Source organism: Phalacrocorax aristotelis, chromosome W (genome assembly GCF_949628215.1).
Source record: "Phalacrocorax aristotelis chromosome W, bGulAri2.1, whole genome shotgun sequence".
Taxonomy (NCBI): Eukaryota; Metazoa; Chordata; class Aves; order Suliformes; family Phalacrocoracidae; genus Phalacrocorax; species Phalacrocorax aristotelis.
The window spans coordinates 6,603,003-6,618,910 of NC_134310.1; the positions used below are offsets into that span (position 1 = coordinate 6,603,003).

Sequence of the window (15,908 nt, forward strand, 5' to 3'; positions counted from 1 at the left end):
CCACAGACTGAAGGATGGTGCCTTTTCTCCAGCCCTCTGCGTCTCTCGGGCATCTACTCAGGCATGCCAGCTATTCCCCTCTCCTGGGGCTCTACCATCACTCCACCCTGTGCAACTCTGTGCAAAGCCTTCGCATTCGTGTCACAGAAGTGCTTTGCCTTGCAAGGCCGCCGTGTCAAGTGTAACCAGAGAGCTGGGGATATATTGGGTTCTGGAGACGTGTTGTCTCCCTCTGTGACGAGGTCTGAAACACTAAATTGCTATAACAGTAGTGTTGAAAAGTCATGCAAAGTTGGGCAGCGGAAGGCACTGAGGAGAGCAGGAGTTTAAAAGTGAGCGATGGAAATGGAAGGACACGATTCATCCTCTTTTGCTGGGAAGAATCAGCCTCGTCCTGGACAACAGAAATATTGCATGGGTTTAAAGAAGGCAAAACCTGATGGATGAAAGCCTGCCACAGCTAGGTCTTGCTGGAAGCCACTCTCTGCCTTTCATGTTCCTTGAATATCAATAAAGACAGAGGTTTTGCAGGGAATAGTGGGAACTTGCGGCACTGCTGACTTGGGGCAACAGCATGGGCCTAAAGGGGGTGGGGGGGAAGCGACAGGCATTTGTTTTGCCTGGCTCCCCTACATGAGCTCGAGGGAAGGAAGAAAACAGGTATGAGCTTCAAGGAGCAAATGAGATCAGTTTTAAACTAAGAGTAGTTGCTATATTGCTATCACAAGTTGATGAGGGCCTTTTAAATCTAGGCATTTTTCAGAGGGAAAGAGTAGAAGTGACCTCAGCTAGGCAGGACAGGACCTGCCTGCAAGCCAGGTGTGGGAAACTATAGGATTGAATCAACATGTGGGTCCCATGGTAAGTTGTTTGAGATAGAAAGCGGGCTGGAGGACTATGGGCATGCGATGGAATTAGCTTGACTACAGACCCGGCATCAGACCCGCTGATGGAAAATTACAGAGAATCTGCAAGTCACCAGGAGGAGGAAGAAAGGCGAGGGATATCTCGGCCTTGAGAGCAAACGATAAACAAGAAAGGCGAGGGACATTTCGACCTTGAGAGCAAACGATAAACAAGAACAAGGAATTTTGGCACGAAGTGTAGAAATAGACTGTTCGTTAAGGAAGTGTCGCAACCCGTGAAGCTTGTTTACAAGAGCATATAAAAGCACTGCGACTTAAAAATAAAGCTGAAGCTTGCTCTATCACTCACATTGAGTTGGCTGCTTGCTTTCCTCACTCGCCGCAATTGGCGCCCGAACAGGGACCTGAAAAGGACTATTTCTGATACGGCAGCGAGAGACGGAGACGCACTGGCAGATGGCAGCCAGGGGGCAAAAGAGGAGTCGTTTTATGCATCATTCCTGATACGTTCCGACCCTCCAGCCTGGACCCAACCTCGGAATTCAAGAGGGGATCCGCTTTCCGCAGTTGAAGCTAAGCCGGGAGCGAGAGCCGTACAAACGACGCTGATTATCCTCACATCGGGCGATGGAGGTCGAGGTAGCTTTTGAATTATTAAAGCGCTTTTTAGAAAAGCAGGGAGTAAGTCAGTTAAAAGACTTGTCAGGGCTAGTTGCAGTGGGCAAAGCGAAAGGGTTTTTTAAAGAACCGGAGTCGATTTTTGAAGTAGAGGAGTGGAGAGCTTATGGTGATTGCTTGTGGGACTTGGTGATAGATGACGATAAGACAGCGAAAAAGCTAATGAAACCTTGGTGGGAAGTGATTAACTCTATGAAAAAATGTAAAACTGAAAAAAGATTAGCAACAGCCGCCTCTGATCGGCTAGACAACTGTGACCCCAATGCTGGAAAGATTGGAATTGGCTTAGACAATCCCTCGCCTCCCTTCTCGGGGATCCCAGTTACTGTACCTCAAAGACCCCTTGCTCCTCCTCCTCCCCCTCCTGGTAGATCTACATCATAGAAAGATGAGAAGCAAAAGGAGCACTCATAAGTTTGAGGACAACTGTGACTCTACAGCTGAATTTTGGAATCCGACAAAGATCATAGCTGCTTCCTTCTTGGCTGCTGGAGTTGGTGTTGCTCAAAGCCTCACGACATTAAACAAGCTAGGGTGTTGGCTAGCTAAGCAAACAAATGCCACATCAGAGGCATTATCTGACTTATTACTAGATGTAGACTCCGTAAGACACGCTACGTTGCAAAACCGCACAGCCATAGAGTTTTTGCTTTTAGCCCAAGGACATGGGTGTGCTGAATTTGAAGGGATGTGTTGCATGAATCTATCAGATCACTCGGAATCAATACATGCAAGTCTTGAGAGCTTAAGAAGGAGGGTCTCAGAACTTAGGGAGGATGATCCATGGCATTGGTTTAACAGCTTGTTTAATGGATGGGGCATTGGCAATTGGACCAAGAGTATTTTGCATATGGGACTAATGATATTTATAATGTTTATCATTATATTAATGTGTGTCCCTTGTATATCGCAATGTATGCAACGAATGATGGAAAGAAGTATGAATGCCGTGTTCCTTTCTCAAGGAACAAAAGAAAAAGGGGGAAATGTGGGAAACTGTAGGATTGAATCAACATGTGGGTCCCATGATAAGTTGTTTGAGATAGAAAGCGGGCTGGAGGACTATGGGCATGCGATGGAATTAGCTTGACTACAGACCCGGCATCAGACCCGCTGATGGAAAATTACAGAGAATCTGCAAGTCACCAGGAGGAGGAAGAAAGGCGAGGGATATCTCGGCCTTGAGAGCAAACGATAAACAAGAAAGGCGAGGGACATTTCGACCTTGAGAGCAAACGATAAACAAGAACAAGGAATTTTGGCACGAAGTGTAGAAATAGACTGTTCGTTAAGGAAGTGTCGCAACCCGTGAAGCTTGTTTACAAGAGCATATAAAAGCACTGCGACTTAAAAATAAAGCTGAAGCTTGCTCTATCACTCACATTGAGTTGGCTGCTTGCTTTCCTCGCTCGCCGCAAGCCAGGCACTGGATTTAGTGTCTGATTGGTTAAAAGAAATCTCCAGTCCATGCCCCACACACCCCCCAACACAAACAACCCGCCGTTTCTCTTCTTCAAGTCAAAGACAGAGAGAGGGGCTGACTGTGCATGTAACTGGAGCTTGCAGAGGCCTGAGCAAGTTCCGTGAACAGTACCACCAAAAGCTGCAGGGAAAGGAACTTTTGGACCTTTCTTTGCTTGGTTTAGTTTTTTTGATGGGTCTTTGCCCTGGCAGGAATCCCGCCATCAGGGTTGGTGCCCACAGGTAATGGAGAGAAGTAGGGAGATCCTTTTCCTCCCTCCTCCAGGCTGCCAAAGGCCAGCTGATGCTCAGCTGCCCCCAAACCCACCAGCTCAGCTATTAGCAAGCCAGGATGGAAGGGGCTCAAGGAGCTGGATTCTTGTGCCAGGCACGCAGAAAGCTCAGTACCTGCTTCGGCTATGATGGCTACAAAAACACGTTCAGGGCACAGCGCTGTTTGTGAAACACACGAGTTCCAACCTCTTAAAGAGCTGCTTAGTGTGGGTTTGTTTCTAGGGAATTAACAATTCTCACCTCTCCCATTCCAGCAGTCGGCCTCTCCCCTGTTGCCTGGGCAACACGGTGCTCTACCAGATAAACCACGGATTCATCGCAGAGCAGGCAAATCAGGTGGAAGGAACCAAAGCTGGCAGCACTGCGCAAGGGGAGGTCCCGGATCGCCATGGAGCTGGAACACGGCCGGGAAACAAAATATTTGGGATGCGTTTTATACGTGCGTCACGGCTGATGTGAATTCTTGACCCTGAAGGCACTGTGGGACACAGTGCTCTGTTCCTACCTCGAACCCAAGAGTATCAAAGCACTTTCAGAAATTAGTCCTATCCCCATCCTGAAAGGATACAGGAGACACAACGCTCCCTTCTGTACCAGGGCAGAGCAACAGTTAACCAGAGTTGCACGGGAGTAAAGAACTTGGCCTTGGCTTTCCAAGGAGCTATTGACGTGCCCTGAGCCCGATGCAGAAATATCTCCAAAGTGAGAAAGAAAATGTACCTATAGAAAGACCGTTTCAGCAAGACCTGTCTGGCTGCCTTGGGGAAGCTGGGAGTGCCCTCGTGATGCTTCAGGACTTGAGTAACAACATTATCCAGCCAGCTAGCCCACTGGTGCAGAGAACTCTGCTGCTGCAGAGTGAGCTTGAAATCCCGCTCCAGCTTCTGTACCATGCCTTCCTCGCACTGGCACACCCACGAGGCTTGCTCCTGCTCGGGAAGAAGGGCTGACAGTTACTCACGCCAAGCCTGCACGGTTGGTCCATCCCAACTTAGGAATTCAGCTGCATTTCTAGTAGACAAGGACCCCAGACCAGCTCTGAGCCATGTCTCCTCCGAGCTGCCCTGACCACAATATTATTATGAGAACTATATTTTTGTTGGTAGCACTGCTTCTTACAGAAGCTCCTTAGTACCTTCCCCACTACTCACAGTGAGATGGCAGACTTACCCGGGAAAGTAACACCCAAACCGTTTAATTGTCCATTTAATTGCCTTTTAGTACTGGCAATAAGATGCTAGTTACCAGCAGACAACCTCATTAGAGACTCCCAGTTCTAGACAACACGACCGAGGAGCAGATACCGTAAGTTACCTGCACGTTGGTGAAGTCGACCCGATTGAGATCGCCGAGCATCTGGTTTATCTGGGAAGTGTTCTGCAGCACCGCACGGGCGGCCTGAGCCAGGCGGTTCAGCGATGCGTAGCTCCGTAACGTCTGCGCAAAGGCACTCACTACCCCCACCTGCAACACAGCAACGCAGGGCTCCGCGAGCAGGAGGCCACGGGGCTGGACGGCAAACTCTTCTCAATGCTGAGCTCAAGCACACGGTGCGCATCAGCTGGGATCACCTGCACAGTCCCACCCGCGCTGCTGCCCAAAGCATAGCCGAGTGCTCCAGAGCACCACTTTTGCACCACCTATCGTGTCTCGCAAACCAGCCTCTGCATTTCTTTTCTTTAAACTAAGGGGTTTCCCCACTCTGCCTCTAGCAGTGACCGGCAAGGTGAGAAGCGGCTGCAAGAATCCATGGCTTCAGGAGAGGGGCAGTAGGAGCCTGAGGTTCAATCTCTGCAACGCCATTCAGTCCAGGGGGTGTCCTGCAATTTTTAGTAGGACAGCTTCATGCCATGCAGAGATTTTCTTCCAGAAAGCTTATCTGCAGTCCCGGGACATGGGAACGGCTCAATGGACAGAGCACCATCAGCCTCTGGTACAAAGGGATTGCCCTGCCTGTCCTCCCACTCCTTGCCGATTTGCGTTGATAGATATTCATTATATGGTGCTAGTCTGGAGTACATGTGGCCAAACCCCAGCAGTGATTTCCAGTCCCTGCGGAAAACTGCAACGCGCACACACTCAGTTCCTACCCTGGACCTGCCGCGTGCTCCCTCTGCTTACCTTGGCCTGGACAAGCTCGGGGGGAAGTTCACTCATTGCGTTCATCAGCCACCCTTCCAAACTCTTGGCAAAATTACCAATTGCTTGTGTAAGCGTGCCTGCAAAGAAGTCTGCAGAGTTAGAAAAGCTGCTCCATGTCATCTTGGGACACCACTTGCTAGCTGAGAGCTGCTGTGGAAAGCACAGCCGCTGATCTGGGTAGCTGTGAGCTCAACTTAGCGTCAGGGAAACCAGCTGGGTCCTTGACTCCGAGCCAACGTCAGGAGAAGTGATACGCAATCAACCAAACTTTAAAAAGCATGGGGATTTCCAGGGGCCACAAAGTACCATCGACGTAGAGCAACGCGGCAGGAGAACTTCTGCTGTTGCCATCGTATTTTAGCCTGCATTCAACCCAAAACCCTCTACTTCAGCTTTTACAATGGAAACCCTTGTGGCAAGCGGTAGCCAGACCGAGTGAGTCACGGATCGCTGCTTCTCACACGCAACATCCCGTGACTCAGCCCAGCGAGGAGCAGGAGCCGAGCTGGAGTTGGGACCACCCGTGTCCTCCCAGCCACGCCGCAGGATACTCACTGGGCTCCGGCCTGAGCACGTCTGGGATGAGAATCTCCACCAGGGCCTGGTACAGGATGTGATCACAGTCCCTCATCCGTTTGAGGAGGGGTTCGTATTTGCACAGAGTGATCAGCTGATCTCCTGGGAGGGTCCCTTCGTGTTCTTTGTCGCTGTGGGAGGATGAGGAGGGAGGCAGCCTTAGCAGCAAGTTTGCCTTCAGGGCATTCACCCTTCCTCTTGATTTCTAACCCCGGTTTTCAACAGAAAAAAAAATCTATTCATGTTTCTTTCAAAGGGAAACATTTGATCGTTTGTACAAGTCTTTGCTGACTCTGCACGCGCCTCTCTGTCCACGGGGTCAGAGCCCTGGCCACAGCTTTCCCTCAAATCCCTAGCAACCAGTGCTTGGCCTTCGCTCCTTCCAGCTTTAGCTTGAGTTGCCTTTCACACACTCACGTTCATGTGCACCTGGGCATTGTACTTCACTACAGTCGTTTCGGCAAGCAAAGGCTTAGCTGGTTCTTCCTCACGGACCCAGCTCTTTCCAAAACCTTCACACTCTCTCCTCTGCCCTCAACCTCCACACCTGTAGCAGCGGGGACAAAATGTGTGCGGCGAATGGTTTTTGAGCAGATTAGGCGGTGTTGACAGATCCTACAAATGGTTTTGAGGTGTTTAACACCTTCAAATGCTGAAAGTTTTCAGAAGGAAAAGGATTTTCTGTTTTGATGAGAACAGAGCATATTGTCTCTTAACTGAATGCGGTCAAAGAAGCTGGCGTTATTTTCACTTTATAGGGGTACGGAAACTTGTTCTGCACGATTAAGGCGTAAGCTATTTGGTTAAACTGCAAGCAGAGAAAATGTAAGCCTTAAGCACTGCCAGAGCATCAAAGCAGAGCTGCTAAGACACTATGGCAGGAACTGGGAATTTGCCCTGGACTTTCCCCTTGCGTTACATCAAAACCATTAAAGCCAAGCCTTGGACACAGTATAAAGCGGCACTTACAGCCTCTGCCCGAGTGGTTTTTGTAAATGAACCCCACAAGCATACTCCTCAGACACTCACACAGAGAAACCGGCCACCAAGTACCTAAACTTTCTCTTAAGTGGAACCATATTCTGCACTTTATCATGCTTTCAGTTTGCCACTTGCATAATACTTTGGGTTTATATTTGTAGATAAATAAATCAGGGGGAGGGAGTGCTTTGTTTACCTGTCGCGATTATTGGCAGTGGTATGGAGAGGAATTAGAGTGCACAGCCTTAGCAAGAGAGGCTAGTTCAGACAGAGCCCTGCAGAAATGCTGCCTCCAGTATCCAGCGAGCCTCTCAGTACCTAGCACGGCTCTCTCTGTGGTGTTCAAATTTGCTTTGGAGATCTGCCCGTAAGTAAAAGATTTTGAAACAATTAAACCAAGGTACAGTGATTCGTTGTGGGAAGACATCCATTGGGTAACATCTACTGAGGACAACAGGGCCATATTCTACAGATTATTACGGGGTATTTGCTTATTACTCAAATTGTTCCCATTTTGCTTCTGAAAATGTCAGTATCAGAAGCCCTTATATAATCTGTAGTAGTGGACCGTTCAGACTTTTAATACGCATTTTAACAAGAAACCTTCACCTTTCCAATCTTCTCTGTTTGCACTTGTTTCCATCCCCGTCTCTCGGCAGCAGATTCCCAACGTGCAAACGATGACCAAAAGGCAGGAACAACAAGCCAGGCAGGAGTACCAAGATCAGAGCAGCTTCGCCTGCCATTACCTGCCTCAAAACATGGGGCACTTGAAAGATTTGGATAGCCATCCAAAGAAGTGAGTCGGTTGAGGTGTCACTAAAGCCTCCGAGTCCGAGATGTCACGGAGACCGAGACCTAATGACATGGGACCGTTACTGTCGGCTCCTGCTGGCCATTTACAAAAGCATCATCCCGTTCTCATCCGTCCAAACGCTCTCTGCGTTTCTGATCAGCACTTGTTACAGGAGGTATAAGGCACAGAGAGGTACCTAATCGGAGCAGATGCTTTCCTCAGAGGTCTGAGCTTTGGGCGGTCAGTACAATATTGAACACTTCTGACACTCCTTGTAACGCCTCTGCAGGGAAGTGAATACTTTCGACTCCTACAAAGCACTCAGAATGCCTAACGGGGCAGAAAAGGCTTCAGGCACTTTTAACAGATAAATTACCACCAAAAAAAGGATCATTCAAAAATAATCAAAGCACAGCAGTGTACCTGGATGGCAGGGCGGTGGAGCCATCGCTAGATGGTGTTTTAGGACTCCAGGAGGTTTGCCACAGTTTCTCAAGATAATGAAATTGAAGATTCATTACAACATCCCAAGTCGCCTAACAACAAAGAACGCAGCTCATTAGCTGCCCTCCTAGCACCTTGACACACAGTGTAGGCATAAATTTCATGTGCTGTCGTTTAGATTTTATAATTTACAAGAAGACTAACAGAAAGGGCATTGTTTTAATAATCAACATAACATAAAACAGGTCCCACAATGAAAAAATAAGATAAAGCGCAATATTTCAGCTGTAATACCTAGCAAATCAAGCATTCCCTATTATATTCTAGCTTTTCCCAAGAGCAGGATACGAGATGAGCACATGAATTATCTCCCACATCAATTAATAAGGCAATTAAAATAATTCCATAGAATCACCTCACAGTGTCGACTGTAAAGAGCAGGATTCTCACATCATTCACGGTGACCCCTTCTTGTAAGAGGCTGTTACCTAGATCAGGGGCCGGGAACTCAGGAAAGACATGGGTTACATCCAGGGGAAAAAAAAATGGTGGGGAAAGATGGTGAGAGTTAGGCAGGACTCAGTGACGCCGGACTACTGGTGAGTGCAAGGCGCTGCTGTCTTTCCTGCTTCAGCTGGGGATGAAAAAGGAGAAATGAGGCCAATAATCTAGTGCTTTCCCCATTCACGCTGCTATGCTGGGCAAAAAGCAAACAATCGCAGCCTGCTTTATTTACTGTTGAAAGGAAACAAGAATACGTTGCCCTCATCTACTGCGCCTCCCATTACGTTTTCTCTGGAGCCTGAAAAATGTCTCTGTGGTAATTGGAGGGTACAATGGAAAATATAATTGGACAGAGACGTATCAGCAGCAGTTGTACTGCAGAGGAGGCTCAGAGCTGGCCAGGGTTTGGTATCTCTGCTGGAGAGGACGGAGACATGTAGATCCACACAGCAAAGCCAGAGAGCCTGTCTCCTAAGAGAAGGTCCGTAGGGATCGTCTGCATCTGATACATACTGCAGCCTTTGCAATGCAGAGATTCGCTCTTCTCCCTCCGGCTGCCTGCCTTAGCAAGGCTCTTCAGGACCTCCACGCCTTCCATCCAACTGGGACAAAACCCCATGGATTAAAACCATACTTAGAGGGAACCAACAGACCTGAGGGTACAAGGAAAAAGCCTTCCTGTGGGTGTGGGAGTCAGCAAATAAACTTAGCAAGTGTGATGTTACAAGAGCGTGGCTTGGGATTTACAGAGACACAGGCAAACACATAGACGTTATTTGCAACACAGTCATGCAGAGTTTTGTGTTTCTCATGTCATACAGGAGGTTAACATTCTAGGGCAGCATTTGAGGGTTGACTCTTTCTAGCATCTAGTCAAGTGGAGGGGCAAAATGAGAACTTCCTTTTGAAAAGCACTCCTCAAGACAGAATGAAAGGCAAGTTTGCCCAACGTGACACCAATAAAAGAAGAAACTGAGAAGCAGAGCTGGAGCGGGTGCCGGAGCGCAGGCTCTCCTTCTCGGGAGCTGACTTTTGCATTTACTTTCTGTTTGGGAGCTGAAGAAATAAGTTCTTCTGCTCCTTCTTCACTCCAGCAAGAACCAGAAGTGTCTGTGCTTCCAGGAGACAATTCCAAATTCCTTTGCACATGGTGTTTTTATATTCAGAATTGCTCAGACGTAAGACAAACCACAGCACTATTTAACTTGCACTGTGGCACAAAGGAAAAAAATTCCAATAGCCCAAACAAAACCCCAAAGCCACCCAAGCACAACACAAGCCCCCAAGTTCTTCACACTGATTTGGCAGAACAAGTCCATAGCTGAGGTCCTAGGACAGTTTGGTCAGAGGGAGGCAGTGAAAAGCACCACATACGGTGGCATTCTCTCTAGCAGCGGGCTGGATCAAGCCGCTGGCAAACAGAACAGGCAGATAAACGCTGTTTCATAGAATCATAGAATAGTTTGGCTTGGAAAGGAGTTTTAGGGGCCATCTAGTCATAGGGGTTATTGGGAGGTGGCAAGACGGTATTGGGGAGCCAAGGGAGTTTTGGTGGGATGGCAGGGATGTGGAGGAGATGGGGGGAAGTGGGTGGTGGTTGAGTAGGGGTGGTGTACTTTGGGGGTAGGTTGGGGCAGGAGGGGATGTTGTAGGTTTGCTGGTATCTGTTGTGTTGGTTTCTGTTTCCATGAAAAGCTGTTTGTGCAAATGGCTTTGTGGCCGCGTGGGGGGGGGAGGGAGCACAGGGGCCACCGGGAAAGGGCACCCAAGGGGTACAGAAGCCCTGCTGAGCCCCAAATCACAGCCAGCGAGCCCCAAAGGGCACCAAGACACAGCCAGGGCTGACTCAGTGCCCACAGGGCAGGCAATGGCAGGGGGGACAGCACGGACACAGGCTTCCCCGGGCAAAGCAGCCCTTTGGTGGGGGAGCCACGACAGACAGCTCCTTGCAGGACTCACGGACACAGCCCCACGCAGAAAGCAGCACGGGGCCCCTGGGACAGGGACACAGCTCGGGGGCTGGGGAGGGCACAGACACGCCCCAACAAGGCCTGCAAGGCCTCCGTCTTGAGCACGACCAGCGTCCCCTCCAGCAGGGACAGGGCTCATTGCAAAGGCCCTCAAAGCCAATCAAGACAATCACACCCTTCCTCAGGCCCACCTCACTCAGCCCCAGAGACCGGCTTTGCCTCCCTCACCCCCCAAAATAACCCAAATCACCCCCAGAATGGCGAGGGAGGGAGCTGCAGGCCAGCCAGGGACCCCCCTCCCCTTCTCTGCCTCCACTGTGGGCAGCCGCAACACTAAATAGGATGGGGGGTGGGGGTGAGAGGGGTTGGAAATAATTAAAAAGAAAAAACTCACTGCAGCAGCCAGAAAGTGCCTGGAAGTTTCACCCCTCTTTATTGCCTATTTCCCATCCGAGAGCCACAACGTGGGCCAGTGCAGCCAACGACGACTTCGGGGAGCCACCTCAGCTTTGCGGGTGGGGCTTGCAGAAGGTGCGGGGTGAGGTCCCGTCAGAGCAGCCCCCAGCACCGGCGGTCGTAGGGGATAAGCCCCTTCCTTTGAGCAGTCTCAGTGACGCCGCTGGGGTGCTGGGAGCCCCTCTGGAGCCTGCACAGGCGCGCTCTCGGTGCCACCAGCATGTTATGGCGCAGCTCCCGGGGTCGCTGCTGCTCAGCATCTCGTCTCACATGCTGACCTGCTCCGAGCATCGTCATCAACCGATAACTACCGTCCCCTGCACCAGCTGCACCACCACTGCCCGCAGCTCTCAGGGCCCACACAGAGTTATTGTGCTCGAGTGAAGTGGAAAAGAAAAAAAGAAAAATCCCCAAACGCAAAGGTCAATGAGCCTCAGTGCTGGAGGGTAAGCTTTCCTCTCCCCATGCTGCTGCTGAAGCCCTTGGTGCCATCAGGGCCATTGGGCAGGCGAAGCACCCCACCCCGCAGGCCAAGGGGCTCAGGCACCCGATTTCCTGCCAGGGAATTTCTGGGAGGAGGTGTGGCATGCAGAGCAGGCCTGCTGCCCCTGGGTGCCCAGGTATCCACCCCGCTCCCCCAGCCGCAGCCGTGGGGCCACTCCGTGCTGGAGCAGAAGCCGTGGCAGCCACCGGTGCCCAAGCCCATCCCGAGTGGGGGGAAGACTTTCCTGGTGAGGAGCGATCTTGTAAAGGTGTTGCTAAAGTCCCTGGGCTGGAAGGTGCTGCATAGGCAGATGGGTACTGAGGGTTCCGTGTTCAGGAGCAGGGACGGTGACACTGGAGCATTGCCTGACTCCGGAGAGCGGTAGAGCAGGGAGCCCCCAATGCCATCGGGGAAGGTCGTGGCCGCCGCCTGCGCCTTCCAATCCCACTGGTGGCCCAGCTTCTTCGCCACCTCCCTCTTGTTCTGAGGTTCCTTCTTGGAGACCTTCCAGCAGAGCCAGACCACCCTGATGCTCTCACCGCACTGGTGGCTTCGGCAGCCGAGGTGCTCAAAGGCCCTGCGGGCGCTCCCCAGCCTATCGTACTCCACCAGGGCACAGCGCTTTCTCAGCAGCTCGGGGAAGAGCGACGTGTATTTCCGCACATCCGAGGGCAGCTTGCGGCCCGGCTGCAGGATGCGGATGGATACAATGGCACCAAAGGGGCTGAACATACTCACGATGGTCTCCATGAAGTTATTCTGGATCGGCAGCAGCTCCCAGGCCAGCAGCAGTTTGCTGGGGGAGAAGCTCCGCAGGGACTCGGAAAGGGGGACCCGCCGCCTCACTTTGGTGCCCTCCTTGTTCACTTCCAGCAGCTCCGAGAACTGCAGGGCGTAGAGTGTGAGCCGCCAGTCACGCGTCAGGTATTTCATCTGTGGGAGAAAGGGAGCCACTGCGTCCCCATGAGCGTCCCCAGGCAGGGACCACCCTCAATCCATCATCCAGGCACGCTGAAGTCACGGCAAGGCACCATCCCCCTTTCACATGAGCAGATGCGGGTCTGCAGCAGGTGGTCTCCAGTGCCCCCTGGATTGCAGCAACAAGCTGCTGCTTCCCAGTACCTCACACCAGCAGCACTTCACTGCGCTTTTTCGGTTAAGGGATGGTCTCTCCCAAAGCAGCGCGGGGGGACAACGGGCAGAAGAGGCAAATCCAGCACTGAGGACTGTTCACTGCTTCCCCAGCCACCCTCCCTGGTTGCAGAACTGCTGCAGCACATCGAGGGCAGGGAGCAGAGCCCAGCTCTGCACCACCCGCACTTCCCTGGGACACAGACAGCCTGAGGGGAGCCTGGACCTCCCCACACACCCCACCAGAGACACACAGAGCACACCCAGACACCCTCCACCCAAAGGCCCTTTCCCACCCCGGCTGGCAGGTGCCATGGGCTGCCTACCTCCTTGAAGGACGTCAGCAGTTTGATGCTGACGAAGCCCATCTTGTTGTTTTGGACATGTTTCAGAAGGAAAGCATCCTTGGACAGGTTCTCATCAGAAAAGTAGAACTCCACCTGGGACACAATTCTCCGGACCAGCTGCGGGTCGGGGGCGGAGGAGCTGCAGTCCAACAGATCAGCCCCACAGACATCGCTTTCATCAGAGAAGCTCCTGGCAGAGCAGCAGAGACAGGGGTGTGAGCTGGTGGCCTTTGGGACGCACAGCACTGCCTGGTCTCAGCTACAACAGTGCAGATGGCAGAGACACCGCAGAGACCCAGGGCCATCAGCTACAGGGGAGCAACGCCAGCCTGCACCCCGTGTGCCTCCCGATGCTGGGAGCACCAATGCCAGACCGTGAACCCCAATCCATCCCCGACAATGGACACATTCCCCTTGGGACAAACACGAGGCAAGAGCAGGGCTCAGCCCCCGCACGCATCCCAGCGGACACATACCCATTGAAGCTATTTAAGAAGTCCTCCTCTCTGATCAGGGCGAGTGAGCGGCTCTGCGGTGGAAGGAGATGCCGCTCCGGGAAGGAACTCCTTTGTTCCAGCTGAGGGGTGCTGCAGCTAGGCTGGGAAGCGAGCCCTGAGGCCACCCCGGAACTACCTGATGACATTGTCCTTCACCTGGGACATTACAAAGGAGAAGCACAGTGGTAGGAGGCTTCCCAACTGCAGCCAGCCCCAGGGCAGAGCCCTGCTCTGGGCTGCAGCCCCCAGCCCAGGGATGGGGGAGCAGAGGCAGCTCATTGCTGTGCCCTTACCTGCTTAGCAGTGCTGAGAAAGGCAGAAAGAGCTGGCTTTACCTCCTAGAGACCTGCAAGCAGCAGGCCCCAAACCTCCCCTCCTCCAAACTAAGGCTCCTAAAAGACAAAGTGAAATGAAGAGAGGTAAAACCCTTAGAGCACCCAAGCTGCTGGCTTATAAAGGCAGCCACTCAGAATGAGCTGCAGCAGGCAGTTATGGGCCTGCCCCCTCTGAGACCCAGCAGGCTCCAGGTGAAACCTGTCTGCTGGTTAAACAGCCCCAGCTCAGCCCCGGGAGCAGCCATGATTGCTAAGCCAGGCCAGGTAGGCAGGGGAGGGGCAGAGCCACTGGCACTGGTACCGGTACCCAGTGGTGCCCGGTGGTGCCCAGCAGGGTGGTGAACTGCTGCCAAGAGGCATCTTGATCTGTGCCTCAGTTTCTGTGTCTTGTGCAGAGGCAGTAAGAGTGACCTGGAGGTGGAAGGAGGGTTGAGTCCAGGGCACTCTTTGGGCTCCTGGTGCTGCCAGAGTGACAGGCAAAGGTCTTTCTTCCTGCAGCGCTATTCCTCATCCCAAGGAGAGGGAGCAGAAGAGCCCCAAGAATGGGCTGAAGCCCAGGGAAGGGCACAGGCCCCCTGGGAGGGGGTGACACTGTGGGGCAGGACGGCCCATAGCTTCAGTATGAGATGGGGAAGGAGGTCCGGGATGAAGCTCATCCTTGATGCTTGACCTGCCACCATGGGCAGCGTGGAGATGGGGACATGGCTGTCAGAGCAGCGGGGGCTTGGGCAGGCAGGGCGGCTGTGCCAGGGTACGGTGGGCTGCCCAGGCGGCCGAGAACGGGAGCTGCCCATCTGTGCAGGCATGGGCTTTAGCCGATGTTGCTCTGTGCGCTGTGGCCACAAGGACCAGCCAAGGGCTCGCCACGCGTCCACCCTGAGCTCTCAGAACCACCTGTCACCAGACTGTCAGCACCTCCCATGCGGGCAGCCTGGTCCCCGGCTGCAGCACTGCAGTCTCCCCTGCCCAAACACCCTGCCCCAGCCATGCAGGGCTGCTGCCGATGAACCCCCGGGCTGTGCCGCACTCTCCAGCTCAAAGCTCGTCCTTCTGGGATGAGTCCCGGGGACCGGCAATGCCGAACCTCTTCTGGGGTGTCACAAGCCCGCCGTTTTCCCTGGGAGCGGTGCACTTGCTGTCACCCCCGTACCACCTCCTGCCACTCTCTGCTGGTTGGGAAGCGTGTGTCGGTGAGATGGTGGGTGGAAGAGAATGTCGTGGGGTGAGAGGTGGCCTGCCTGGCAGGGGAGCTGGCAACAGCCACGGTCCCTGAAGGGTGGTGGCACTTGGTGGCAGGGGACAACGAGGGCACACCTCACCTGAACTTGCAAAGGGTGGCAGGACACCACAGGGCCGAACTCCACCCGCCCCCATCTACGTTGCCTCTAGACTGGAAGTACCTGCTGCTGCCAACCAGCCTTTGCCCACGCGCGGGCACGGCCTGTCCCTGGCAGGCAGCAAGGGGCCGCGCAGGCAGCCCCGCTTCCCCCGCCCTTCGCTGGGGTCCCATTGCCGAGCCCGGCAGCTCCCCGGCCTGCCAGCCCAGCCCCGCAGCAACGCTCGCGCCAGAGTCTCTGCAGGGATTTGCCCCCCGGGGAGGGGCGATGGAGCCATCAGCGAGCCGAACGGGGCCGTGGGCGCCTTCTAACGGCAGCATTCTGAGCTGCGCTTCGCTTTCCACCTGCAGCCGGGTACGCTCGGGGTCAGGAGGGGCTGCTCTGCTCCCCAGGGGGAAATAAGGCCCTCGTTCCCGCCCTGAGAGCTGGTATCCGAAGGAAGGTTCAGGCTGGTCCAGCCGTCCCCGCAAGACGGGATAATCCAGAGGGGGAGTGAAGCGAGCGAGGACACAGAGGGAGAGGCTGACGGTAAAGCTTCCCCTTCCCAAGGGGAGAGAGCAGGAATGACCTGTCAGCCGGCACACCCCTGTCTCGCTGCTCCCATCCTCC

General features: G+C 53.2%; 1 protein-coding gene across 1 annotated transcript; it reads right to left on the reverse strand.

The window, feature by feature from the left end:
- Positions 1 to 11,601: 11,601 nt before the first annotated feature.
- Positions 11,602 to 13,773, reverse strand: LOC142049696 (la-related protein 6-like). Its single transcript, XM_075077625.1, has 3 exons — positions 13,607 to 13,773; positions 13,110 to 13,320; positions 11,602 to 12,585 (listed from the first exon to the last, which is right to left on the reverse strand). Exons 1-3 carry the CDS (start codon positions 13,771 to 13,773, stop codon positions 11,602 to 11,604), a joined length of 1,362 nt encoding a protein of 453 aa, XP_074933726.1.
- Between the last annotated feature and the right edge of the window lie 2,135 nt (positions 13,774 to 15,908).

Bases quoted from the DNA above. Each gene is read 5' to 3' on its own strand.
- LOC142049696 (XM_075077625.1), bottom strand. From the start codon at position 13,773: ATGTCATCAGGTAGTTCCGGGGTGGCCTCAGGGCTCGCTTCCCAGCCT. The intron at 13,321-13,606 runs GTATGTGTCCGC...CTGCTCTGCCAG, and splicing joins TTCTTAAATAGCTTCAATGG to GAGCTTCTCTGATGAAAGCG. The intron at 12,586-13,109 runs GTAGGCAGCCCA...TTTCTCCCACAG, and splicing joins TGCTGACGTCCTTCAAGGAG to ATGAAATACCTGACGCGTGA.